Below are 22185 nucleotides of genomic sequence, written 5' to 3' on the forward strand. Positions count from 1 at the left end.
CCAACTCCATATTATACTAATTAAGAAACATTTTATCTCACCTTAGACCAAACTTTGTTTTATAGTAACCGAAAACGGGTAAATTACAATATCAATTAATGTTAACCCATATCAGAAAAACTCTTACAGTGTATGCTAGCAGAGTGGCGAGGCTTGCATCCTCACACACACACACACACACATCCCTTTAGAGCTGACAATGTTTAGATATAGAGGGGGCATTTTTCCAAGTAACTATACTCAACGACACTAAGTCACACTGAGAACCTAAGTGCTATAGACTAAAATGCCACACACCTCTTCTCAGTAGAGACTAACGTGTGATCCATCCTCCGATTCAGCTGCGTTGTTTGACCTTGATCGTTGTGACATGCTCTTGAAATTGGAAATATTTTTTTAAAAAGATTAATAATAAAAACTCCAAATCATGTATGTTTTAACGCAAATATTTTGAGATGTTTCTGTGTCACTTAAAATTTTAAAAGTTATCTACTGTGATATAAATATCTTAATTTTAATTTCAAATTTATACAAGTGTGACAAACGTGATAAGGTGTGTGTAAAAATTTTAAATTTCCCTAACATAAAAAAAAAATTGGGATATTTGTGTGAACTTTGAGATTTTGTTTATAGTATTTTCTCCTTTCAAAATGGTTATCTATATAATAGTCAGAATGGGCTTCGAAAGTTATCTACTGTGATATAGATAGCTTCTCTTTCCATTCAAGACCTTTTCTTTGTTTTTCTTCTATTCTATATAATAGTCAGAATGGGCTTCGAAAGAAGGAAAGCTTGAATGCCAACGGGTGTCTATTATTGACCTCACACTATGCGGTGAAGTGAGAGCTTTTCTTTTAAATAGTCTAACCTTTCGAGGTTCATGGGAGACTCCTAATGCCCCTTGTCAATGATATTCCTCAAGCATGTGAAGGTAAAATTAGATGGTTAGATCTCTATAGGATCCTAACCAAAACAATGTGAGAGAATAGTAAAGATTTGTAGTGATGTCTTTAAAAAATACCCAAGTGCGTGAGAAATATGTAAAATACGATCATAGGATCTATAAGTATGCTTGATTCTAAATGAGTGAACAAACAAGTTTATACGAATGAACCAAAGTGTCTCAAATCATTCGAATGTAGAGTTGCGATTAACCTTACATATAAAACGAAAGTGTTTCATACTACATACGTCTTTGTCGTGTCATGAATGAATTATTTAAGTGCCCCTTCCTCGAATCTTCGGAGGAGAGAGCTGAAATCGGAAGACGGTCCTAGCGTGAGGCCGTGACCATCACTTATGCCGTCGGCACAACCACCCAAAGATGTATCTCAGGCTGACAATGAAAGAGATCGCCAGAAAGTTACGGAGGATGTTTAATAAAAGGAAAGTATATCAGATCTAATCCTAGATTGATACAAAAATAATCAATTACAATTTGGAGAATATATCCATCACAATCTGTGCATATCTTCGGCATATCTTCCAACAGATCCGAGTGGTTAGGCAATTTGTGGATCTTCTACATCTAGATGCTGATCTTTGACTTCGAAGCGCGTCCCGTGCCGATGCTAACACATACCCGCTTTTACCTATGCAGAGCAGATAGAGACATGCTAAAGGAAGGAGGATCTTTTAACTTAAGTGATTTAACAACTTCGTTGATAAGAGCCAGGTGGCGTCTAAGTCGTGCATCATATGTGAATATATAATTGCTCGAGTGTCGGCAATATTTAAGCATTTACGACTATGAACAATGTCAGGGATAATAACCAAGAATGTTTTAAATTATTATACGGATGTTAATTCAATCCTAAGATTTTCAATTTAGCTAATTAAATCCTAAAACCGAGAATCATTCACACCAATCGAGTCTCTTGCCTCCAATCGGCAAGAGTTACTAGCCACCGGTTGCGGCCCAAGATCCCCCACCGACCATCCCCCACCCTCGCCGGCGGCAGTGAGGACTTGCAACCCTTTATCCTCTTTTTTTTTTTAATTTACCATATTTTAAATTTTAATTTAAATGAAAATTGTATTAAAAATCACATTTAGACCAAACGATTTCATTTTAGTCATGTCCTCGAAATAAAAAAAAAGAAAAAGTCATGTCAATATTTTCTATTAACCAAATTGGATGGAGCTGACGGGAAGGCCCAATTGAACCAATTTAATAAATTTTAGGGCTTAATTATAATTTTTTGCAAATTTTAGGACTCAATTGAGTTGATACAGGATTTTTAGCAAACACGTTAGTAATAGGTAAAATGTTGAGATTAGGGTTTCCGATCGCAACAAAATCCTTTTCTCGACCAAAAAATGTCGTTTTTTTATTTTTTTTCCTCGACGAGGACTTGTTGGAGCAATACAAGAAGGAGAGACTCAAACTAATGGTCCAGCTAGTGTGGGTGAGTTTGATTATAATCGTAGGTGCACTAGTCTACAGCCTTACCATTCCTTATCTTAGGAAGAAGACTCTGTGTAAGCTCATGCTGTAGAAGTAGGAAGTAATGGTGTTGTTGATACCTATGTAGCACCGACACGGACACGCAACACGCGACACGACACGACACGACACGCCGTCACGTCATTTATTAAAAATAGAGAATTTCGACACGTTCCGACACGTTATATATTAACTATTTTTATAATAATAAAAATAGCCTAGAATTAATTTACACGAAAAATATTGAATAATATCATTCATTATTTTAATTTGTTACAATAATACATAAAACTTAGAGGGAAAAAACATTATTTAAAGAAAAATGCTGAAATGATATTTTTAAATTTATTTATGTATCATATATGGCATTTTTTATTACTTCTTTCATAGTAAAAGACTTTTAAAAAAACTAAAAAAATTATTAAAAAACAAAACTGAAAAAAAAAATTGACCCGTGCGTGTATGTGTATATTTATAGCAATTTTATTACTTCTTTTATTACTTCTTTTGTGTATATTTATATTTTGACCCCTCAAGTATTAGAAATTTTTAAAATTGACCCCATGCGTGTCGGAATTACGTGTCGGAATTCTGGACTCGCGTGTCGGAGCGTGTCGAAAAGAGTTGACCACGTGTCGGATTTTTCGACACTCGTTGACCGCGTGTCGGCACGTGTCGGACACGTGTCGGAGTGTCGGACACAACACGAAGGCTTCCGGAGAGTGTCCGTGCTACATAGGTTGATACAAAGGAGGTTGGTCTCTAGTTGGGCCATTAGGATTACTGTGTTCTTTTTTAAGAGGAACTTTTTTTCCTGAGGAAGAGGTTTCTTTATCTTATTTATGGATTGAGCAAATTAAGCCAATCTAGGAAAATGCATACCCAAATTGATGTAATAGCATGGAATGAATGAGCACCAAATGACGGAGGACGAGAAAGAATTATAAAGATGAGTTATGAACCCATTTAACACCTGTATTGAATCAATTTATGAATCGGAGAGTTGACTTTACCCAATTATGACTCATATATCGAATACAACTAACCCATGTAACAACTCAGCCCATCACATATGGGTCAAAGGAGTATATTTATGATCCATTTTGATGGGTCTAGCTATAAGCTATGTAGCACGGACATTCTCCGGAAGCTTTCGTGTCGTGTCTGACACTCCGACACGTGTTCGACATGCTCCAGCACGTCCCAACACACGGTCAATAAGTGTCAAAAAATCCGACACCCGAGTCCAGAATTTTGATACGTGATTCCGACACATACGGGGTCAATTTTAAAAATTTCTAATAATTATGGGGTCAAAATATAAATACACAAAAGAAGTAATAAAAGAAGTAATAAAAATGCTATAAATATACGCGCACGGGGTCAATTTTTTTTTTTTCAGTTTTGCTTTTTTAGAATTGTTTTAGTTTTTTAAAAAGTCTTTTACTATGAAAGAAGTAATAAAAAAATGCTATATATGATAAATAAATAAATTTAAAAATATCATTTCAGCATTTTTCTTTAAACAACGTTTTTTTCCTCTAAGTTTTATGTATTATTGTAACAAATTAAAATAATGAATGATATTATTAAATATTTTTAGTGTAAATTAATTGTAGGCTATTTTTATTATTATTTATTTATGTATTTATATATAAAAATATATTTAATATATAACGTGTTGTCGAAATTCTCTATTTTTAATAAATGACGTGTCGGCGTGTCGTGTCGTGTTGTGTCTTGTCGCGTGTCACGTGTCCGTATCGGTGCTACATAAGCTGTAAGTAAGGGTGGGGGCCTTGTTCAGATCTAAGGGTTCATTTGTTTCGCGGAAAATTGGTCATTTCCGGAAAATATATTCTTAGAAGTCATTTTCTAGGAAAATGATAATATTTTTTTGTGTTCGGTTAAAACCTGAAAATAAATATTTTCTAAAATTTCATCACTTAGGTACGCATCACTTAACGACTTATAAATCCATCAAATATGAACTTGTCTTTAAATCCGAGCAAACTTGCTTCATATCTTTGTCTCCTCATTATTGTCAAACGCTCATCTACTCTACAAAATATTCGTATGGATTTTAAAAAGAAGCAAAATAAAAAAGAAGCAAAGCGTGTCAGCCCTAATGAGAATTTTCCAATTGAGTGGTATGTTCTCCCCCCGCGTCTTTTGTGTTCTAAAAAACAAAAGAAAAAAAGAAGTAAAGTATGTAGAACCATTTGCTTGAGTAATGTACAACTACAGGGTAGAGTAAATAAAGAAAAAAAGGATAAGCAAGAATGCAGAGTACGAGCTTGAGATCGACGAGCTCGAGGTTCGCTTAGCAACGGCCAACGACTAGCTAAGAAAGAAGAAGATGGGAAACAAAGAAAAGAAAAAAAATAGAAAAGAAAAAGGAAATTAATTAATAATTCAAATAAAAAAGAAAAGGAAAATTAAAAAATAATTTGAAGAAGAAGAAATAGGAGGAGGAAGGGAGGATTTGTAGAGGTGTGAGATAAGAGAAATTAAGTGAGGAAAATGTTTTTCACTTTTCAAAAGTAAAAACATTTTCCCCTGATTTAGAAGACTTTTTTCCTTTCATGGAAAACATTTTCCTCAAGGAATTCATTTTCTGTGAAACGAATGCTGAAAAATCCGGAAAATATTTTTTTGGAAATTATTTTTCACAAAAACAAACTGAGCCTAAGTGAGGGCATGTAGACCATTGACCCCTACCGGCCTTTCTCGGAAAATGAACAGGGAAATTTTTTTAAAAAAATTATAAAAAATTCTAATAAAACCTAAAAAAAAGATTGTACGATCATCCGCAACTAACATGCCACATAAAACAATTGGCATCCACGTCCATAATTTCTGGTAAAAAATAATCGAAAAAACTACATTAAAAAATCGTCAAAAGATATAGAGCTAAATTAATTAAATTGAAAATTTAGGATTGAATTGTTAGCCATATAATTAATTTAGGACTTTTGGACAAAATTCATGGCAAACTATGATGTATGGATCCATGGATTGAGTGAATGGATCTTTGAACACACTAAAGTTTTAACTAGTATCTCTATAAAGACTCGAATACTCATTTACATTTAGAGGCCGGACTCGAGTTATAATCAGATGAACTGTCATTGCAGCCAAAAAGCCTATTATCTACACTCGATCTCAAGCAAGAAGATAGGAGGTCGGGTGTTCGAACTTTAGATCTCAATGTGGAGGAAGACATATAAAGATGTCCCGAGCATTAGATTGTCCATCTTACGTAGACATGAAACAAAGTTTTGTTTTCCGAATAAAAGGAAGAATGATTATCATGTAAGAGTTTTTCTAATTGTGGACTATATTAATTGATATTGTAATTTACCGTTTAACGTTTACCGTTTTACGGGGTTTGGTCTAAGGTGAGATAGAAGGTTTCTTAATTAGTCTAATATGGGCTGGCTAGTGTGGGCCGAGTTGAGCCTGGCCCGTAATGAGAAGGACTGGCTGAAAACTCTATAAATAGTGCTCAAGTCTCTCCTCTAACCCTAATTCTCACATTATCCTCACCTAATGGGCGTTTACCTAACGCTACACGTGAGGGGGCCGCCTCATTAAGCCAGTGATACGGAGGGCAATAGAGGAGAATGATTTGCGCGTGGAACATTGTGTTTCCGCTTCTGCTTCAAGAACAATGGATCCTAATACAGGTGCGTTAATCTTTCTACTCAATCATGCATGTTCTTGTTCTAGTTATGGAGATCTTGGGGTTACGCAATTTGCGTCCAATATGTGATATCAGAGCCTCCATAACCCTAGAACACGAACCCAATTGATTTTGCCCTAATTTGTACGGATTAACCCTAATTAGTGCGGATCTTGCCCTAATTTGCGATTTTCGAGACTTTTCGTTCAATAAAAATTAAATTAAATTATATATTCGGATTGGGCTCGAGGAGACGAAGAAAACAGTGGGCGGCGCGTTGCCAGAGGAGGCCGCACGCGCCCCCACGCGCGGACACACGCTCCTGCGCGTTGAACACGCGCCGCGTGTGTGCTCCATGCGCCACACACTCAGGCGGCGCGTGCGGGCGCGTGAAGACTCCAATTTGCGCGTGGCCGGCAGCGAAGGACTCGTATGGATGTGAAAATACATGCAAAGCCATAAAATACGTGGCTTTTTAGTGTATTTTCTACGTATTTTTTTGTTGTATTTTTCTATGATTTTGAAAATACAGGTGCCGGGATACAGGTATGTTATCATATGAACTTTATGAGTGTTATTCATTGATAATATACGATAAATTTTATTTTTATTAATGAATAAAGCAATGTAATTAGCATGATATGTGATTTTAGTGATTTACTGCCCCTATCACTAAAGTTAAAATCACATATGTATGGTTTATGTGAGACGTAAATTTTATATTCCTGATATGAGAGAGTTTCAACAATTCAATTGAGTGTTGACCGCCAAAGTGGCACACTTAATTGGGTTTGAGAAATTTTGATATTGTATATTTGATTGTGTAGAGAAGTGACCGATCCTAATGGTTCATATGCCCAAAGGTGATGAATTCACGAAGATTGAAATATATTATCATAACCCTTATCATGTGGGGAGTGTACAATTGCATGTCATGTATTCTGCCAAAATGTGATTATGTGATTTTGCATGTAACTCTCTGGAGGTGTACTTGTACGTCAAGTTACGCATTGCTCACATGATGCTAATTATATACATTGCTTGTTTTTCAGTTACTTTTTTTGTAAATGGTAACTCCGTCACCATTGAGGTTCTTGCTGGTTCGAATTTTAAGAGATGGAGAGAGGATTTTCTGTTTGCTATGGAGATGGTAGACGTTCATATGGCTCTTACTGCTGATCGGCCGGCAGATTTGATTGCCGAGAGTACAGAGGCTCAAAAGGCAAATTTTGCTGCATGGGAAAAGAGTAATAGAATTTGCTTGCTGTCCATGAAGCGTTCCATTCATGAACACTTGAAAAGTGGTTTGCCTGCAGACTGCAATGCTAGGCAGATGATGGAAGCTTTAATGGCTAGAAACCGTGTGTTGCCTAATGCTGAGATAGGGACACATATGCAAACACTTTTTACTATGAAGTATGATGGTTCTAGTGGAGTTAGAGATTATGTTATGAGAATGGTTGATTTGCAGACAAAGCTTCAGGCTCTCAATGTTGAAATTCCTATTGCTTGCATTGTCCATCAAACTCTAAATACTCTTCCTCCTGATTTTGGGATTATCAAGACCAATTATAGTTCCCAAGATGAAACCTGGTTTGTTAATGACCTGATTGCAAGGTTGGTTGCAGAGGAAGAGAAATTAAAGAAAGATAAAGGACATATTGCTCTTTATGCTTCTAGTTCTGCTAGTGACAAGGGTAAGAAGGTGAAAACTTATACCCATAAAGGCAATTCAGAAGTTGCTGGTCCTTCCAACAACAAAGGAAATTCTGAAGGTGCAGGTCCTTCTAACACTTTGGGTCCTAAGAAAGCATTCACCAAGAAGGATGGTGTTCTTTGCTACTTTGTAGGGAGAGAGGACACGTGAAGAAACGTTGCAGCAAGTTTAAGGCTTGGTTGTCTAAAAGAAATAAGAGAGCGCCTAAAGGTAATGATTCTTTGGCATTTGTTTATGAATCCAATCTATCTGAAGTTCCGACCAATTCCTGGTGGCTAGATAATTGTGCAACTAATCATGTTGCATTTACCATTCAGGGGTTCATAAACCAAAGGACGCCAACTCAGGATGAATCAAAGCTCATTGTTGGAAACAGCGTTGGGGTTAATGTTGAGTTTGTGGGAGATGTTATTTTGATTTTAGATTCTGGTTTTCGGATGATGTTAAGAAACACTTTTTACATACCTTCTTTTAGGTGGAATTTAGTTTCTGTGTCTTGTTAGGACATGTGTTGATACTCTTTTGAAATAAAGAGTAATACTATTTCTATGTTTTATGATTCAAATAAGATTGGGTGTTGCAATTTATCCGATGGATTATATCGATTGAGTTTATCTCCCAACGACATGTACGTTGCTTATTCAGCTGAAAATGTTGTTTCCAAAAGACCTTTACCTAAGGAACAGTCTTATGCATTGTAGCATAAACGTCTTGTTCACATCTCTAAAGAAAGAGTAGAAAGGCTTATAAAGGCTGATATCTTGCCTACTCTTAAAGGTGATCAAGAGATTTGCGTAGACTGCTGTAGAGGTAAGATGACTAAGAAAAAGAAGAAATCTGATGTACAAAGTTTAGACTTGTTGGAGGTTATTCACACTGATATTAGTGGACCATACACAGCTACTTTGTGCAGAAATTTTTATTTCATCACATTTATTGACGACTTTTCTCGATATGGATACTTGTATTTGATTAAAGAAAAGTCTGAGTCTCTTGACAAATTCAAGATTTTTCGGACTGAAGTGGAGAAACAGTTGGGAAAAGTTATTAAGATTGTCAGATTTGATCGTGGTGGTGAGTATTTTGGTAGACACGGTGATGCTGGCCAACTTAAAGGGCGGTTTGCTAAATACTTAGAAGATTCTGGGATAATAGGTCAGTTTACTATGCTCGGAAGTCTTGAACAAAATGGTATAGCTGAAAGGCGCAATCGAACTCTTATGGACATGATGAGAAGTATGATTAGTAGGACCAATTTACCTAATTTTCTATGGGATGAAGCTTTGAAAACAGCTCTTTATATTTTAAATCGCGTTCCTACTAAAGCGATTCCATTGACTCCTTTTGAGTTGTAAACCGAGCTTGAATCATCTTAAAGTTTGGGGATGTCCAGCAGAAGTGAAGTTATATAATCCAACATTGAGTAAGCTGGATTCCAAAATTACTCAGTGTTACTTCGTGTCTTACCCAGATCACTCAAAGGGGTATCGGTTTTATAACCCTAATGGAGGTACAAGAATTGTGGAATCTCAGACTGCAAAATTTCTGGAATTTGATGTAGCTGAAAAGGGTAGTTGCTCACACGCTATCGAAGATGATAGTATGGTGGGGATTACTGGATCCCTGTCTCATCCTGTGCAGACAATTATGGAGCCTCTTGCGCCACAAACTGAGCCTGTTGTGGTGCATGATCCTGTTGTTAAGACAGTTCCTGATAAAATTCCTCAAGCCCCTCAAATTCAGAATGAGGTTGAAGTAGCTCCACTCAGAAGATCAACTAGGGAAAGACGTTCAGCTATACCACCAGACTATCTAGTCTACCTAAGAGAGCATGATTATGATATAGGCTGTGTTGTTGATCCCATGACTTATACTGATGCCATCTCATGTCCTCAATCAGATTTGTGGTTAGATGCGATGAAAGATGAGATGCAATCTATGAAACATAATGGTGTTTGGGAGCTTGTTGAATTGCCCTCAAGGTTGTAAACCTATTGGTTGCAAATGGGTATTCAAGACTAAAAGGGATTTCAAAGGAAAGATTGAAAAGTTTAAAGCCGATGGTAGCTAAGGGTTTCACTCAAAGAGAAGGAATAGATTATGAAACAACATTTTCTCCAGTTTCTTCTAAAGATTCCTTTAGAGTGATCTTGGCATTGGTAGCTTATTACGATATGGATTTACACCAGATGGATGTTAAGACTGCTTTTCTAAATGGAGACCTTGATGAGGAGGTTTATATGGTGCGGCTTTGAAGGTTTTGTAGCAAATGACTCGGAGTCGGCTTGTTTATAGATTGAAAAAGTCTATTTATGGCCTTAAGCAAGCTTCTAGACAATGGTATTTCAAGTTTCATAGTGTTGTTACTTCATTCGGATTTATTGAGAACAAAGTAGATCAGTGCATATACACCAAGGTCAGTGGGAGGAAATATATTTTTCTCATACTTTTGTAGATGATATCTTGCTTGCTAGTAGTGACATTGGTTTACTACATGAGACAAAGCGGATGTTATTGAAAATTTTTGACATGAAAGACCTTGGTGAGGCGTCTTTTGTTCTTGGCATTGAGATCCATAGGGATCGCTCATGCCGTTAATTGAGTTTATCTTAGAGGGCGTATATTGATCGTGTTTTAGAAAGATTCAATATGTAGGATTGCAAACCAGGAATTGCTCCTGTTGTTAAGGGTGATAAATTGAGTCTTTCACAATGCCCTAATTCAAATTTTGAGAAAACTCAAATGAAGGATGTACCTTATGCTAGTGTGCTTGGAAGCATCATGTATGCTCAAGTTTGCACTAGGCCAAATATTGCTTTTGCAACAGGGCTTCTAGGCAGATATCGGTCAAATCCAGGACACGATCACTGGGTTCTTTGCCAAGAAGGTTTTAAGATACTTAAAGAGAACAAAAGATTATATGCCGATGTATAGACATGTTCCGGACTTGCAACTAGCGAGGCTATTCAAATGCGGTGTCTTTGGTTGTCAAGATGATAAGAAATCAACAACATGATACATATTTATGTTGGCAGGAGGTGTAGTATCATGGAAGAGCGAGAAACAGAAATCCATATCTTCTTCAACCATGCAAGCAGAGTTTGTAGCACGTTTTTCAGCTGCTACTCAAGCTATTTGGCTCCGGAACCTCATTAGGGAGTTATCAGTTTATGATTTTGTGGATAGGCCCATACAACTGCATTGTGACAATAACTCTGTAGTGTTGTTTATTAATAACAACAGAAGTCTCAAAGGGTCTAAATACATGGAGGTCAAGTTTTTGACCATAAAGGAATCAGTGCAGAATGGTGACGTTGCAGTAGATTATATTCCTACGAGATGATATGATTGCGAGATCCACTAACTAAAGGCCTACGCCCGTGTGTTTTGATCGACATGTCATTAGTATGGGCCTAGGAGCATCTTGGGATGTTGTTATTTAGTGGGAGCGATGTTTCATTTTTCCTTGGATAAAGTTTACATCTGTTTTGTTACAATTTAGTAACACTTTGATATATATATATATATATATATATATATATATATATATATATATATGTCAACTTTTGCATTCAATAAAATATTTTTTGAATGGATTGTTATTATGTTGAATATATATATTGTTAAAAGTCACAAGGTATTACTTAAACCTTGAGTGGAGGCTAGGGGCATCCGGGCATCCGGTTATTAGCCTTGTGCATATGTCTTGTGATATATAAAGAAAGGTTAACCATAAGGACAAGACATATGTGGGTTCATTAAAACCATAAAGCATTCTCTAGTGGCACAAGTTTTTGTGACACCTAAGGTAAGAGAATGGTGACTGACAAATGAGATCTCTCTTTGAGAGATGTTATCCATTTGACACACTACCATATTGAATCAATATTAATAAAGTTGAGAGCACTCGTGACCATGGAAGGCTCTGTGTGTATACATGCGGTTACCGCCATGATTCGGTGTTTAAGACTTTATGGAATATGATTGACTATTAAGAATTATCTCTGGACCAATGTGCGCACATACAGTACGATTCCAATTAATATGGTCCAAGTGGGAGAATGTAAGAGTTTTTCTAATTGTGGATTATATTAATTGATATTGTAATTTACCGTTTAACGTTTACCGTTTTACGGGATTTGGTCTAAGGTGAGATAGAAGGTTTCTTAATTAGTCTAATATGGGCCGCTAGTGTGGGCCGAGTTGAGCCTGGCCCGTAATGAGAGGGACTGGCTGGAAACTCTATAAATAGTGCTCAAGTCTCTCCTCTAACCCTAATTCTCACATTATCCTCACTTAAGGGGCTTTACTTAATGCTACACGTGAGGGGGCCGCCTCATTGAGCCAGTGATACAGAGGGCAATAGAGGAGAAGGATTTGCGCGTGGAACATTGTGTTTCCGCTTCCGCTTCAAGAACAATGGATCCTAATGCAGGTGCGTTAATCTTTCTACTTAATCATGCATGTTCTTGTTCTAGTTATGGAGATATTGGGGTTACGCAATTTGCGTCCAACATATCACCATCGTTATCATAAAGACTGAATGTATCGATGCCGAAATTAAACAATTCGACATGAAATTATTTCCTCGTGAGATAAAGGTCACACCAAGACAGAACACGCTTCACATCTATCCAAGGAATTGCTAGTCCGTTCGTGGTGTGGAGGAGAGTACATTCTTTTCTTCTCCCCAAGGAATGACATTCAATTGACTTTGCTAATGAGGCCTACTTTCACTCCCACATCTCTTGGGGTACATGCTTACTATCATGACCGTATTTCCTCCTCGTTATATATTAAAATGTTTAAAAACCAGTACAACAAGAAAAATATTGTTCAAGGCGTCACTTACTTATTACAGGAAACATAGAAAGAAGAACGTAGCACCCATAAACTCCTTTGAGTCTGTGCCCCCCATTAATCAAATCCAACCTCATTCCGTTCCATCTTTTGGAACTTCGTCGGATCATAAATAGAATTTAACAAAAGTGTATGCTAGCAGAGTGGCAAGGCTTGCATCCTCAAACACACACTTCGTCGGATCATCAGTAAAATTTAACAAGAAGTGTATGTTGGATGCACAATTGCGCAATCCCAAGATCTCCATAACCAGAACAAGAACATGTATAATTGAGTAGAAAGATTAACGTACCTATTTTTGGAATCCATTGTTCTTGAAACGGAAGCGGAAACTGATGTTCCATGCGCAAGTCCTTCTCCTCTATTGCCCTCTGTATCACTGGCTCAATGAGGCGGCCCCCCTCACCTTTAGCGTTAGGTTAATGCTCCTTATGTGAGGATACATGTAAGAATTATAATTAGAGGAGAGACTTGAGCACTATTTATATAATTTCCAATCAGGCCCCCATCATGGGCCAAGCTCAACTCGGCCCACACTAGCCAGCCCCATATTATACTAATTAAGAAACATTTTATCTCACTTTAGACCAAACCCCGTTTTACGGTAACCGTAAAACGGTAAATTACAATATCAATTAATGTAACTCATATCAGAAAAACTCTTACATTCTCCCACTTATGCTATATTAATTGAAATTGTACCGTATCTGCGCACATTGGTCTAAAGATAATTCTTAATAGTCAATCCTATCCCATAAAGTCTCAAACACCGAATCATAGCGGTAACTTCATGTATATACACAGAGCCTTCTATGGTCACGAGTGCTCTCAATTTTATTGATATAGATTCAATATGGTAGTGTGGCAAATTGATAATATCTCTCATAAAGATATCTTATTTGTCAGTCACCATTCTCTTACCTTAAGTGTCACAAAAACTTATACCATTAGAGAATGTCTTTATGGTTCCAATGAACCCACATATGCCTTGTCCTTACAGTTAACATTTCTTTATGTATAATAAGGCACATGCACAAGACTAATAATCAGATACCCCTAGCCTTCACTCAAGGTTTATACAGTATCTTAAGATTTTATCAATATGTATTCAACATAATAACAACACATTAAAAATATTTTATTGAATGCAAAAGTTAATACATATCAAACCGTTACAAAGTGTAACGAACACAGATGAAACATTTATCAAAGTAAAGCCAAAATAGCTCCCACTAAACACCATCATCTTATGATGCTTTTAGGCCCATGCTAATGACATGTCGCTCAAACACACATGGGCGTAGGCCTTTAATTAGTGGATCTGCAACCATATCATCTATGAAAATATGTTATATTATTACGTTACTTTTTTGTACCGTTGCCTTTTAGTCAAAAATTTTGACTGCCATATATTTAGACCCCTTGAGACTTCTGTAATGAATAAATAATACTATAAATTTGTTATCTCAATACAACCGTATGGGTCTACCTATAAAGTTAAAACGGTCAACTCCTTCATAAGGTTCCGGAGCCTTATAGCCCAAGTAATAACCTAAAATAATGTTACTAACATTGCTTACATAGTCGAAGATGGCATATAACTTTATTTATTGTACTTTCTATTAACATAAATATGTATTATGTTATTGATCTAATGTCATCATAACAGCCAGCACGGTTTACATCTAAATACTCTACTAACTGCACGAATTGAACATGTCTGTAAATTAGCATATAATCCCTTGTCCTCTTTAAATACCTTGAAACCTTCTTGGCAGCAACCTAGTGATCACGTCTTAGATTTGACTGATATTTGCCTTGAAGTCTTGTCACAAAGACGATATTTAGTTTAGTGCAAATTCGAGCATACATTATACTTTTAAGTGCACTGACACAAGGTACACCATTTTTTCAATATTTAAATAAGGACAATGTGATAGATTCAGTCCATCACCCTTAACAACAGGAGCAATTCCCAGCTTGCAATGATGTATATTGAATATTTCCAAAATACGATAAGCAAATGTCCTCTGAGATAAATCTAATAAAATATGATGAGAACAATCCTTACGGATTGCAGTGTAAAGAATAAGAGAGCGAAATATCATGTACATAGAGTATGAAAAAAAAAATTTCCTCCAACTGACCTCGCAGTATATATATAATTTCAAATTGAACAAAACAACAACATTATGAAACTTTAATAATATAGTTTGGAAACTTGCTTAAGACCATGAATACGACTTTTCAATCTACACACAATTTTACTTAAATTATCTGTTGTAAAGTCCTCTAGTTGCACTATATAGATTTTATATCTATTTAGCGTAAGTCTATAACAATAAGAGCTATTAATACCACGTTCACTCTGACATAATCTTTAAAAATATTAGAAAGAAATAATTATTTCTTCACTATAAACTATCTACCCCTCTTTCAGAGTGAAAACTTTAACTATTTGTTTAGTTATAAACTCCACAATCTTTCTTTGAAATCCTTTTAGTTTTGTACGCCTATTTGGAACTAATGAACTTGTGATCTTTAGGTAAGTCAGTAAGTTTCCAAACAATGTTTCATAAATTGCATATTGCCTTCTATGGCATCTAATCACATACTTCATTGAGGATAAGGTACAACATTTATATATATGTCGATAAATCAATTATGTAGAGGATATTGCAGTCATGCTCTCACATATAGACTATATAGTCTGATGGTATAACTAACCATTTTTCCCTAGCAAATCTTATGAATAAAGCTACAACCACTTCGTTTTGCACTGAGAGGTTTGGGAAATTTCATCATAAACCATATCAAGAATAGTACCTTAAACCTCAACAAGTTTAGTCTATGGTATAGGAGATTCCATAATTGTTTGTACTGCAATTATCTGTATAGGCAAAGGCAAAAACACAGTGATTTTCCATCGTACTATCATCCTTAATAGTCTGAGAGCAGTTATCCTCTACAATTACATCGAACTGTAGAAACTTTACAGTATGTGATTTCATAATTATTGTATATTCTTTAGGATCATAAAATCAATACCCCTTTGAACAATCTATGTAAGATACAAAATAATTCCGAGTGAATCTAAATTCTAACATACTTAATATTGGATTAGATAACCTCACTTCTGCATGACACTTCTAAATTTAATATGATTTAAGTTAAAATTATGTTCAATCCATAATTCAAAAGAAGTTTAGGGAACAACTTTTGTAGGAAATACTTTTTGTATGTGAAAATGTTACTTTCAAAATATCAATCCACAGTAGACCAATAAATTAGTCTTACTCATCACCGTGTTAATTATGTGCAATTATGCCTTTAGGCAAAATCATTTTGTTAAGATTTTCAAGCATAGTAAATTATTTTACTACCCTATAATTTATCTAGTATTCGACAAATGACCATTTAAGCTATTCCACATTGTCATACTTGTCAAAATACGCACGATCATTATTAAGCCTGACCACCTTTAAGACTAAGTTTAACCAATTTATTCTTTACTTTGGTCATTTAACTTAATTATTCCTTAAACAAAAATTTGTGGAAACAACATTTTCAACCTTATATGAGACATATATCATTAGGACTTAAGCACAATCTTTGTAGATGTGTCATAATTTCGGTATTAGACAAGACATAATTTCAAGCCACTAAGGCTTTTATCATATGCCTAATAGTGCAGCCTGCAGGCAAACCACTTTTCAAGTGTTCCTAAATGGAACGCTTCATGGATAGTAAGCAAATTTTATTGCTCTTTTTTCAAGTAGCAAATCATATGTCAATTACTTAAAATTTGAAGTAGTAAAAATCTCAATAATAATGGAGTTATTAATTACAGAAAATGTGACTGAAAAAACAAGCAATGTATATAATTAACATCATGTGAGCACTGTGTAACTTAACGTACAAGTACACATCCAGAGAGTTACAAGCATAATTATATAATCACTTTTGGGCAGAATCCATGACATGCAGTTGTATACTCCCCACATGATAGCGTTTATGAGAATATATTCTAATCTTCGTGAATTCATTACCTTTGGGCATATGAACCACTAGAATTAGTCACTTCTCCACCACACCATCATGTATCCATCCATAAACTAATACACAATAACCTTTTATGGGAGTATGACCACGCATTAGACCAGGAGACATCCCAATCATTATACAAGACCGATATTTCTCAAACTCAATCAAGCGTGCCACTTTAACGGTCACTACTCAATTGAATCCTTGAAACTCTCTCATACCAAGGATATAAACTTTATTTCTCACATATACCATATACATGTGATTTTAACTTTAGTGATAGGGGCAGTGAATCACTAAAATAACATATCATGCTAATTACATTACTTTATTCATTTATAAAAATCTATCATATGTATATATATAAAGAATCTGAAAGACATACTTCAATGAGATCACCGATTATAACAACACAAGAAACTTTTCATAACAGAGAAGAAAACATCTCTTTATGTACCTCGATTACAGATTACCAGAACAACATAAAAGAATGCTGATCTAGAGAATTTCTCACAAGTTAACATCAATAGCAACACATGGTACCACAGATCGACACACTTGACAGCTAATCCACTATAGCTCATGAGTTTCATAAGGCAAAACATGACTCCAAGGCCAATAGCTGATATTAGCCAATTTTAAGTAACAAATTATCATTGCATCAACTAGTGACCTATAAATTGAGTCAAAATACAGAACCAAATATCTAAACTATAACAGTAGATACTATTGCTCTGTGTAAATGTTGTCATACTTCTTAACCATGAACAAAAATGTTCAACTTGATAAACATTAACCAGTGACCATATGAGTTTAAGTACAATATTCAATTTAACTGACATGCATTACCCACATTAGCAGATGTGTTAATTAGTATAATCAGTTTGGTTACGAGTTTTATAGACGTCCATCATTAAAGGTTACCAGCGTGTAAAGGAGTATGCTTGAACAACAAAAGTTTCATATTCTTATCACTTCAATATATAGTTCAATTACTATCTCATAATGATTGTATTTCATTAAGTCAGCTACAGTTCGTAATAAAGTTTATTTTTTTAATTAATGATCACATCTTTATAATATTTATGTGATAACATACCTGTAACCCAACACTTGTATTTCCAAAATCATAGAAAATACAAGAAAAATACACTAAAAATACAAGTATTTAGGGTTTTGTATGTATTTTCACATCTATAAAACCAACAAAATATAAAATAAATACACCACAAGATAGAGAACGGCCATAAAAGTACAACGTCACTAGCCACAAGCCCATCGGAGCTTCCACATGCCTGCACGCGCCGCCTAAGTGTGCGGCGTGTGGAGCTCACGCATGAACGAAATTGACCGGTTAAAACTGGTCCGGCCAGGATCAGTCCAACCGGTTCCCGGCTCGACCGTCCGGTCCGACCAACTGTTGATGGGGTCGGGTTAGTTAACAATCACGGGTTGATCAATGATGTCAGCCTTACGTGTGCGTCGCACACGCGAGTCGCGCCTCGCGCGTGAGGGTGCGTGACTGTGCATGGGGTGCGTCTCCGACGCCTTGGCGGCGTGTGGAGGTGCGTGCGATCTCCTCCGATGACGCGCTATCCACAGTCTTGCTCGTCTCGATGAGCCTAGTTCGAATTTGTGATTTAATTTTATTTTCATTGAACAAAAAATCACAAATTAGGGCAAAAATTCTATGCATTCGAGTTCTAGGGTTATGATTGCTCTGATACCACATGTTGGATGCACAGTTGTGCAATCCCAAGATCTCTATAACCTGAACAAGAACATGCATAATTGAGTAGAAAGATTAATGCACCTGTTTTTGGGATCCATTGTTCTTGAAGCGGAAGCGGAAACTGATGTTCCACATGCAAGTCATTTTCCTCTGTTGCCCTCCGTATCACTGGCTTAATGAGACGGCCTCCCTCACCTTTAGCATTAGGTTAACGCTCCTTATGTGAGAATACATATAAGAATTAGGGTTAGATGAGAGACTTGAACACTATTTATATAATTTCCAATCATGCCCTCTCATTACGGGCCAGGCTCAACTCGGCTCACACTAGCCAGCCCCATATTAGAATTATTAAGAAACGTTTTATTTCACCTTAGACCAAACCTCGTTTTACAGTAACCATAAAATGGTAAATTACAATATCAATTAATGTGGCCTACATCAGAAAAACTCTTACAGTGTATGCTAGCAGAGTGGCGAGGCTTGCATCCTCACACACACACACACACACACATCCCTTTAGAGCTGAAAATATTTAGATATAGAGGGGGGCATTTTTCCAAGTAACTATACCCAACGACACTAAGTCTGTCACGCCCCGATCCTCAGGCACGCACACATCCGTCTCACTTGGTCGATTTTATAATGCGATATCCCAGGACAATGTATCGCCGACCCTTTCATTTTTTTAGCACATGCGGAAGCGATTAAAATCCCCGACAATAAAACGATGGGATAGAAAAGCGGGTCATATTTTTCATATTGAAATTTATAACCAAACTTTTGTACATGACATCCACTAAAGAACTTCATAACTATTCACATCAATTGGAGTTCACAAAAGAAGATGAAATCTCAATCCCTTCAGTCATACTCAAAATCTCTCTCGGTATTATCTTCTTCTTCCAAAAGTCCTTCTACTCGGGTTTCACCTCCGAGTTCTCCTTCTCGATTCCTCCTCAACTCCTCAACGGGGTCCCGAAATGTTTTTCCCCAAACCGGGATGAGACTACGTCTCGCGAGTTCTACCCCACTAAGCCCAATTAGTAAACTATTATACTATAGACTCGCCTATACACGCATAGGGCGGAAGACGTACCTTGGCCTCATATCCCACCCGCGAGTTAGTACAATTCATAATAGGCACCCAAGCAATCGATCACTTATCGAAGCATCGATCAAATCGACCTAGTCGATTATATGCCAGGAAGACCATTCATGATCATCTCCATTCAATCATTCAATTCACAACATCCAACCAAGGCAATGAATCACATCAAGTCACACTCGAGATCGAATAATCGATCAATCGACCTAGTCGATTACAAGTCAATCAGACCATCTCATGGTCATTTCCAATCAATCTGCCCATTCACAACATCAGATCAAGCAATGATCAATCGACCTAGTCGATTACATATCAACAAGACCACTTCCTAGGTCATTTCAACTATTCCAATTCAAATCCCAATTATGAATCACGGTCCTTAGGACACAACTTAATTATAGGTGGTAATCATGGCCCCACCAAGCAACTTTCTTAGATTTAGTGGCATCACGGCCCCACTCGGCAATATCATATGTAGTGGCATCACGGCCCCACTCAGCAATGCTATATGTAGTGGCATCACGGCCCCACTCGGCATGTAGTGGCATCACGGCCCCACTCGGCAATGCTATATGTAGTGGTATCACGGCCCCACTCGGCATGTAGTGGCATCACGGCCCCACTCGGCATGTAGTGGCATCACGGCCCCACTCGGCAATGCTATATGTAGTGGTATCACGGCCCCACTCGGCATGTAGTGGCATCACGGCCCCACTCGGAATATCATATGTAGTGGTATCACGGCCCCACTCGGCAACTTTTTCAATATATTGGCATTATCAACCGATGCCCTGGTTATTCTTCAAGTAATAACCAAAGATTATTCAATTTAGGAATAAATCCTAAAATCACTAATAAATCAATTTCTCACAATTTAAGCCTCGAATAAATAAACGAACCACACCATGACAATCAGCATGAAATTCCGGTCATCGGCCATCTCAAACTTAATTTCCGAAAAATAAATAATTAATTAATTAATTTCTAGAATTAAATAATTAATATTAAAAACTCAATTTAGCTCAAAATAAAGCCCGATTAAATAAACGGACTTCACCACGGTCATCAGCATAATTTTCTGGTCACGGCCATCCCGGTTGAATTTTCAGAAATAAATAATTATTTAATTAATTTTCGAAATTAATTAATATTAAAAATTCAATTTAGCTTAAAATAAAGTCCGATCAAATAAACGAACTTCGCCACGATCATCAGCATAATATTCCGGCTCCAGACCATCTCCCTCAAATTTTCGGAAAATAAATAATTATTTAATTTAATTCCGATAATTAATATTTAAATGCCAAAAATCTCACTTAGGCCCGAATCACCAAATTGAAGTTCAATTAGGGGTCCGAAAATTCCCGAGATGCCTTCAATAAATAGTAGACCACGTCTACTTGCTAATTACGCAATCAATTTATCTAAATTGCATCACAATTGACTAATAATTGCTAATTAATTCTAATCTAACAACCTACACATAATTAATTAAAACTAAACCAACCTAAAGCATAATTAGCCAACTAATTCAGGATTAGTGAGATTACTCACCAAATCGCGCGCAAATCGGATCAATCCGACGGCGGCAACGCGAGAAACGATTGTTCCCAAAGTGGGCCTCGGGTTCGGGGCCAGGAAACGACCCAAAACGAGCCCGAACCAGCTGGAAACCCATTTCCTGCACTCTCTGTGCGCGGCTGGTTAAGGGCGAATGAGGGCGGATCCGGAGCTGGGTTGGGTCGGAAATGGACGGAGGGGCCGAACCGAACCAAGGTGAGGCTTCACGGTGGCCGGAGGAGGGGTGGACGGCTCCGGCGGAGCTCCACCAAATCTGAAACTTCGCTGAAACAGAGGGCTGAGCGAGGGAGAGGCCGAGGCAAGCAGAGCACGGGACGGCGAACGGCGAGGCGACGCGGGCCGGGAACGGCGAGGTGGCGTGCGGCGCGACTGCAGCTCCTTCAAGCAACGCCGATCGTTGCTTCTGCTCCTGCTGATCGGTTCTGTTCGAACCAGAGGAAGGAGAGAGGGCTGAGATGCGCGGACGACCGTGGAGCAGCGGCGGCGGCTCCGGCTTCGGTGGGCAACGACGGCGGCGAGAAGCGGCGACGGGCGGAGCTTCTTCGGCTTCTTCGGCTTCCATGGTGCCGAGCAACCGAAGAGAAGAGGAAGAAAGGGGGGGATCCGTCGACGGAGGAGGAGAGAAGGGAGGAAGAAAACTCAATTTTTCCTTTCTTTTCTCTCACTCTCTCTCTCTCTCTTAGGTCAGCCGAACCAGCTGTCTTCCACTCTCTTTTCCTTGCCAAAAATGCCCCTTCTGGAAGCTTTAGATAGGCCAAAATGTGGGGGTAGAGGTGGCATACGAATTTTGCTAGGTTTTCTTTCCAATTGAGCCTTAATTCCTCTTGAATTAAATCAAATTGGCCCCCATTAATTTATCCAACACCTCATCATTCCAATTGGTATTTTTCCCTTACCAATGTAGCCCCACTTGCATCCCCATTTCATAATCCATGGCTTCAATTGAACGAAAATGGCCTTATTTATCCAGTAGAAATTAAAACCCAAAATTTTGGATGTCACAAAGTCACAC

The 22185-nt window shown here is 37.3% G+C and overlaps 1 protein-coding gene across 7 annotated transcripts; it reads right to left on the reverse strand.

Moving 5' to 3' along the window:
- Window positions 1-1128: 1128 nt before the first annotated feature.
- Window positions 1129-21844, reverse strand: LOC104433145. 7 transcript variants are annotated; one of them, XR_005550169.1, is made up of 3 exons: window positions 21147-21843; window positions 18566-18701; window positions 1129-1592 (listed from the first exon to the last, which is right to left on the reverse strand). XR_005550169.1 is itself a non-coding variant. In XM_039309988.1 (2 exons), exons 1-2 carry the CDS (start codon window positions 21733-21735, stop codon window positions 1432-1434), a joined length of 750 nt encoding a protein of 249 aa, XP_039165922.1. In that variant the 5' UTR covers window positions 21736-21844; the 3' UTR covers window positions 1129-1431. The 7 variants fall into 7 exon arrangements, 4 of the variants coding, with proteins under 4 accessions (XP_039165922.1, XP_039166949.1, XP_039166203.1 ...); XR_005550271.1 differs by lacking the exon at window positions 1129-1592 and adding an exon at window positions 12563-13136; XR_005550273.1 differs by lacking the exon at window positions 1129-1592 and adding an exon at window positions 17933-18374.
- Between the last annotated feature and the right edge of the window lie 341 nt (window positions 21845-22185).

Source organism: Eucalyptus grandis, chromosome 1, assembly GCF_016545825.1.
Source record: "Eucalyptus grandis isolate ANBG69807.140 chromosome 1, ASM1654582v1, whole genome shotgun sequence".
NCBI lineage: Eukaryota > Viridiplantae > Streptophyta > Magnoliopsida > Myrtales > Myrtaceae > Eucalyptus > Eucalyptus grandis.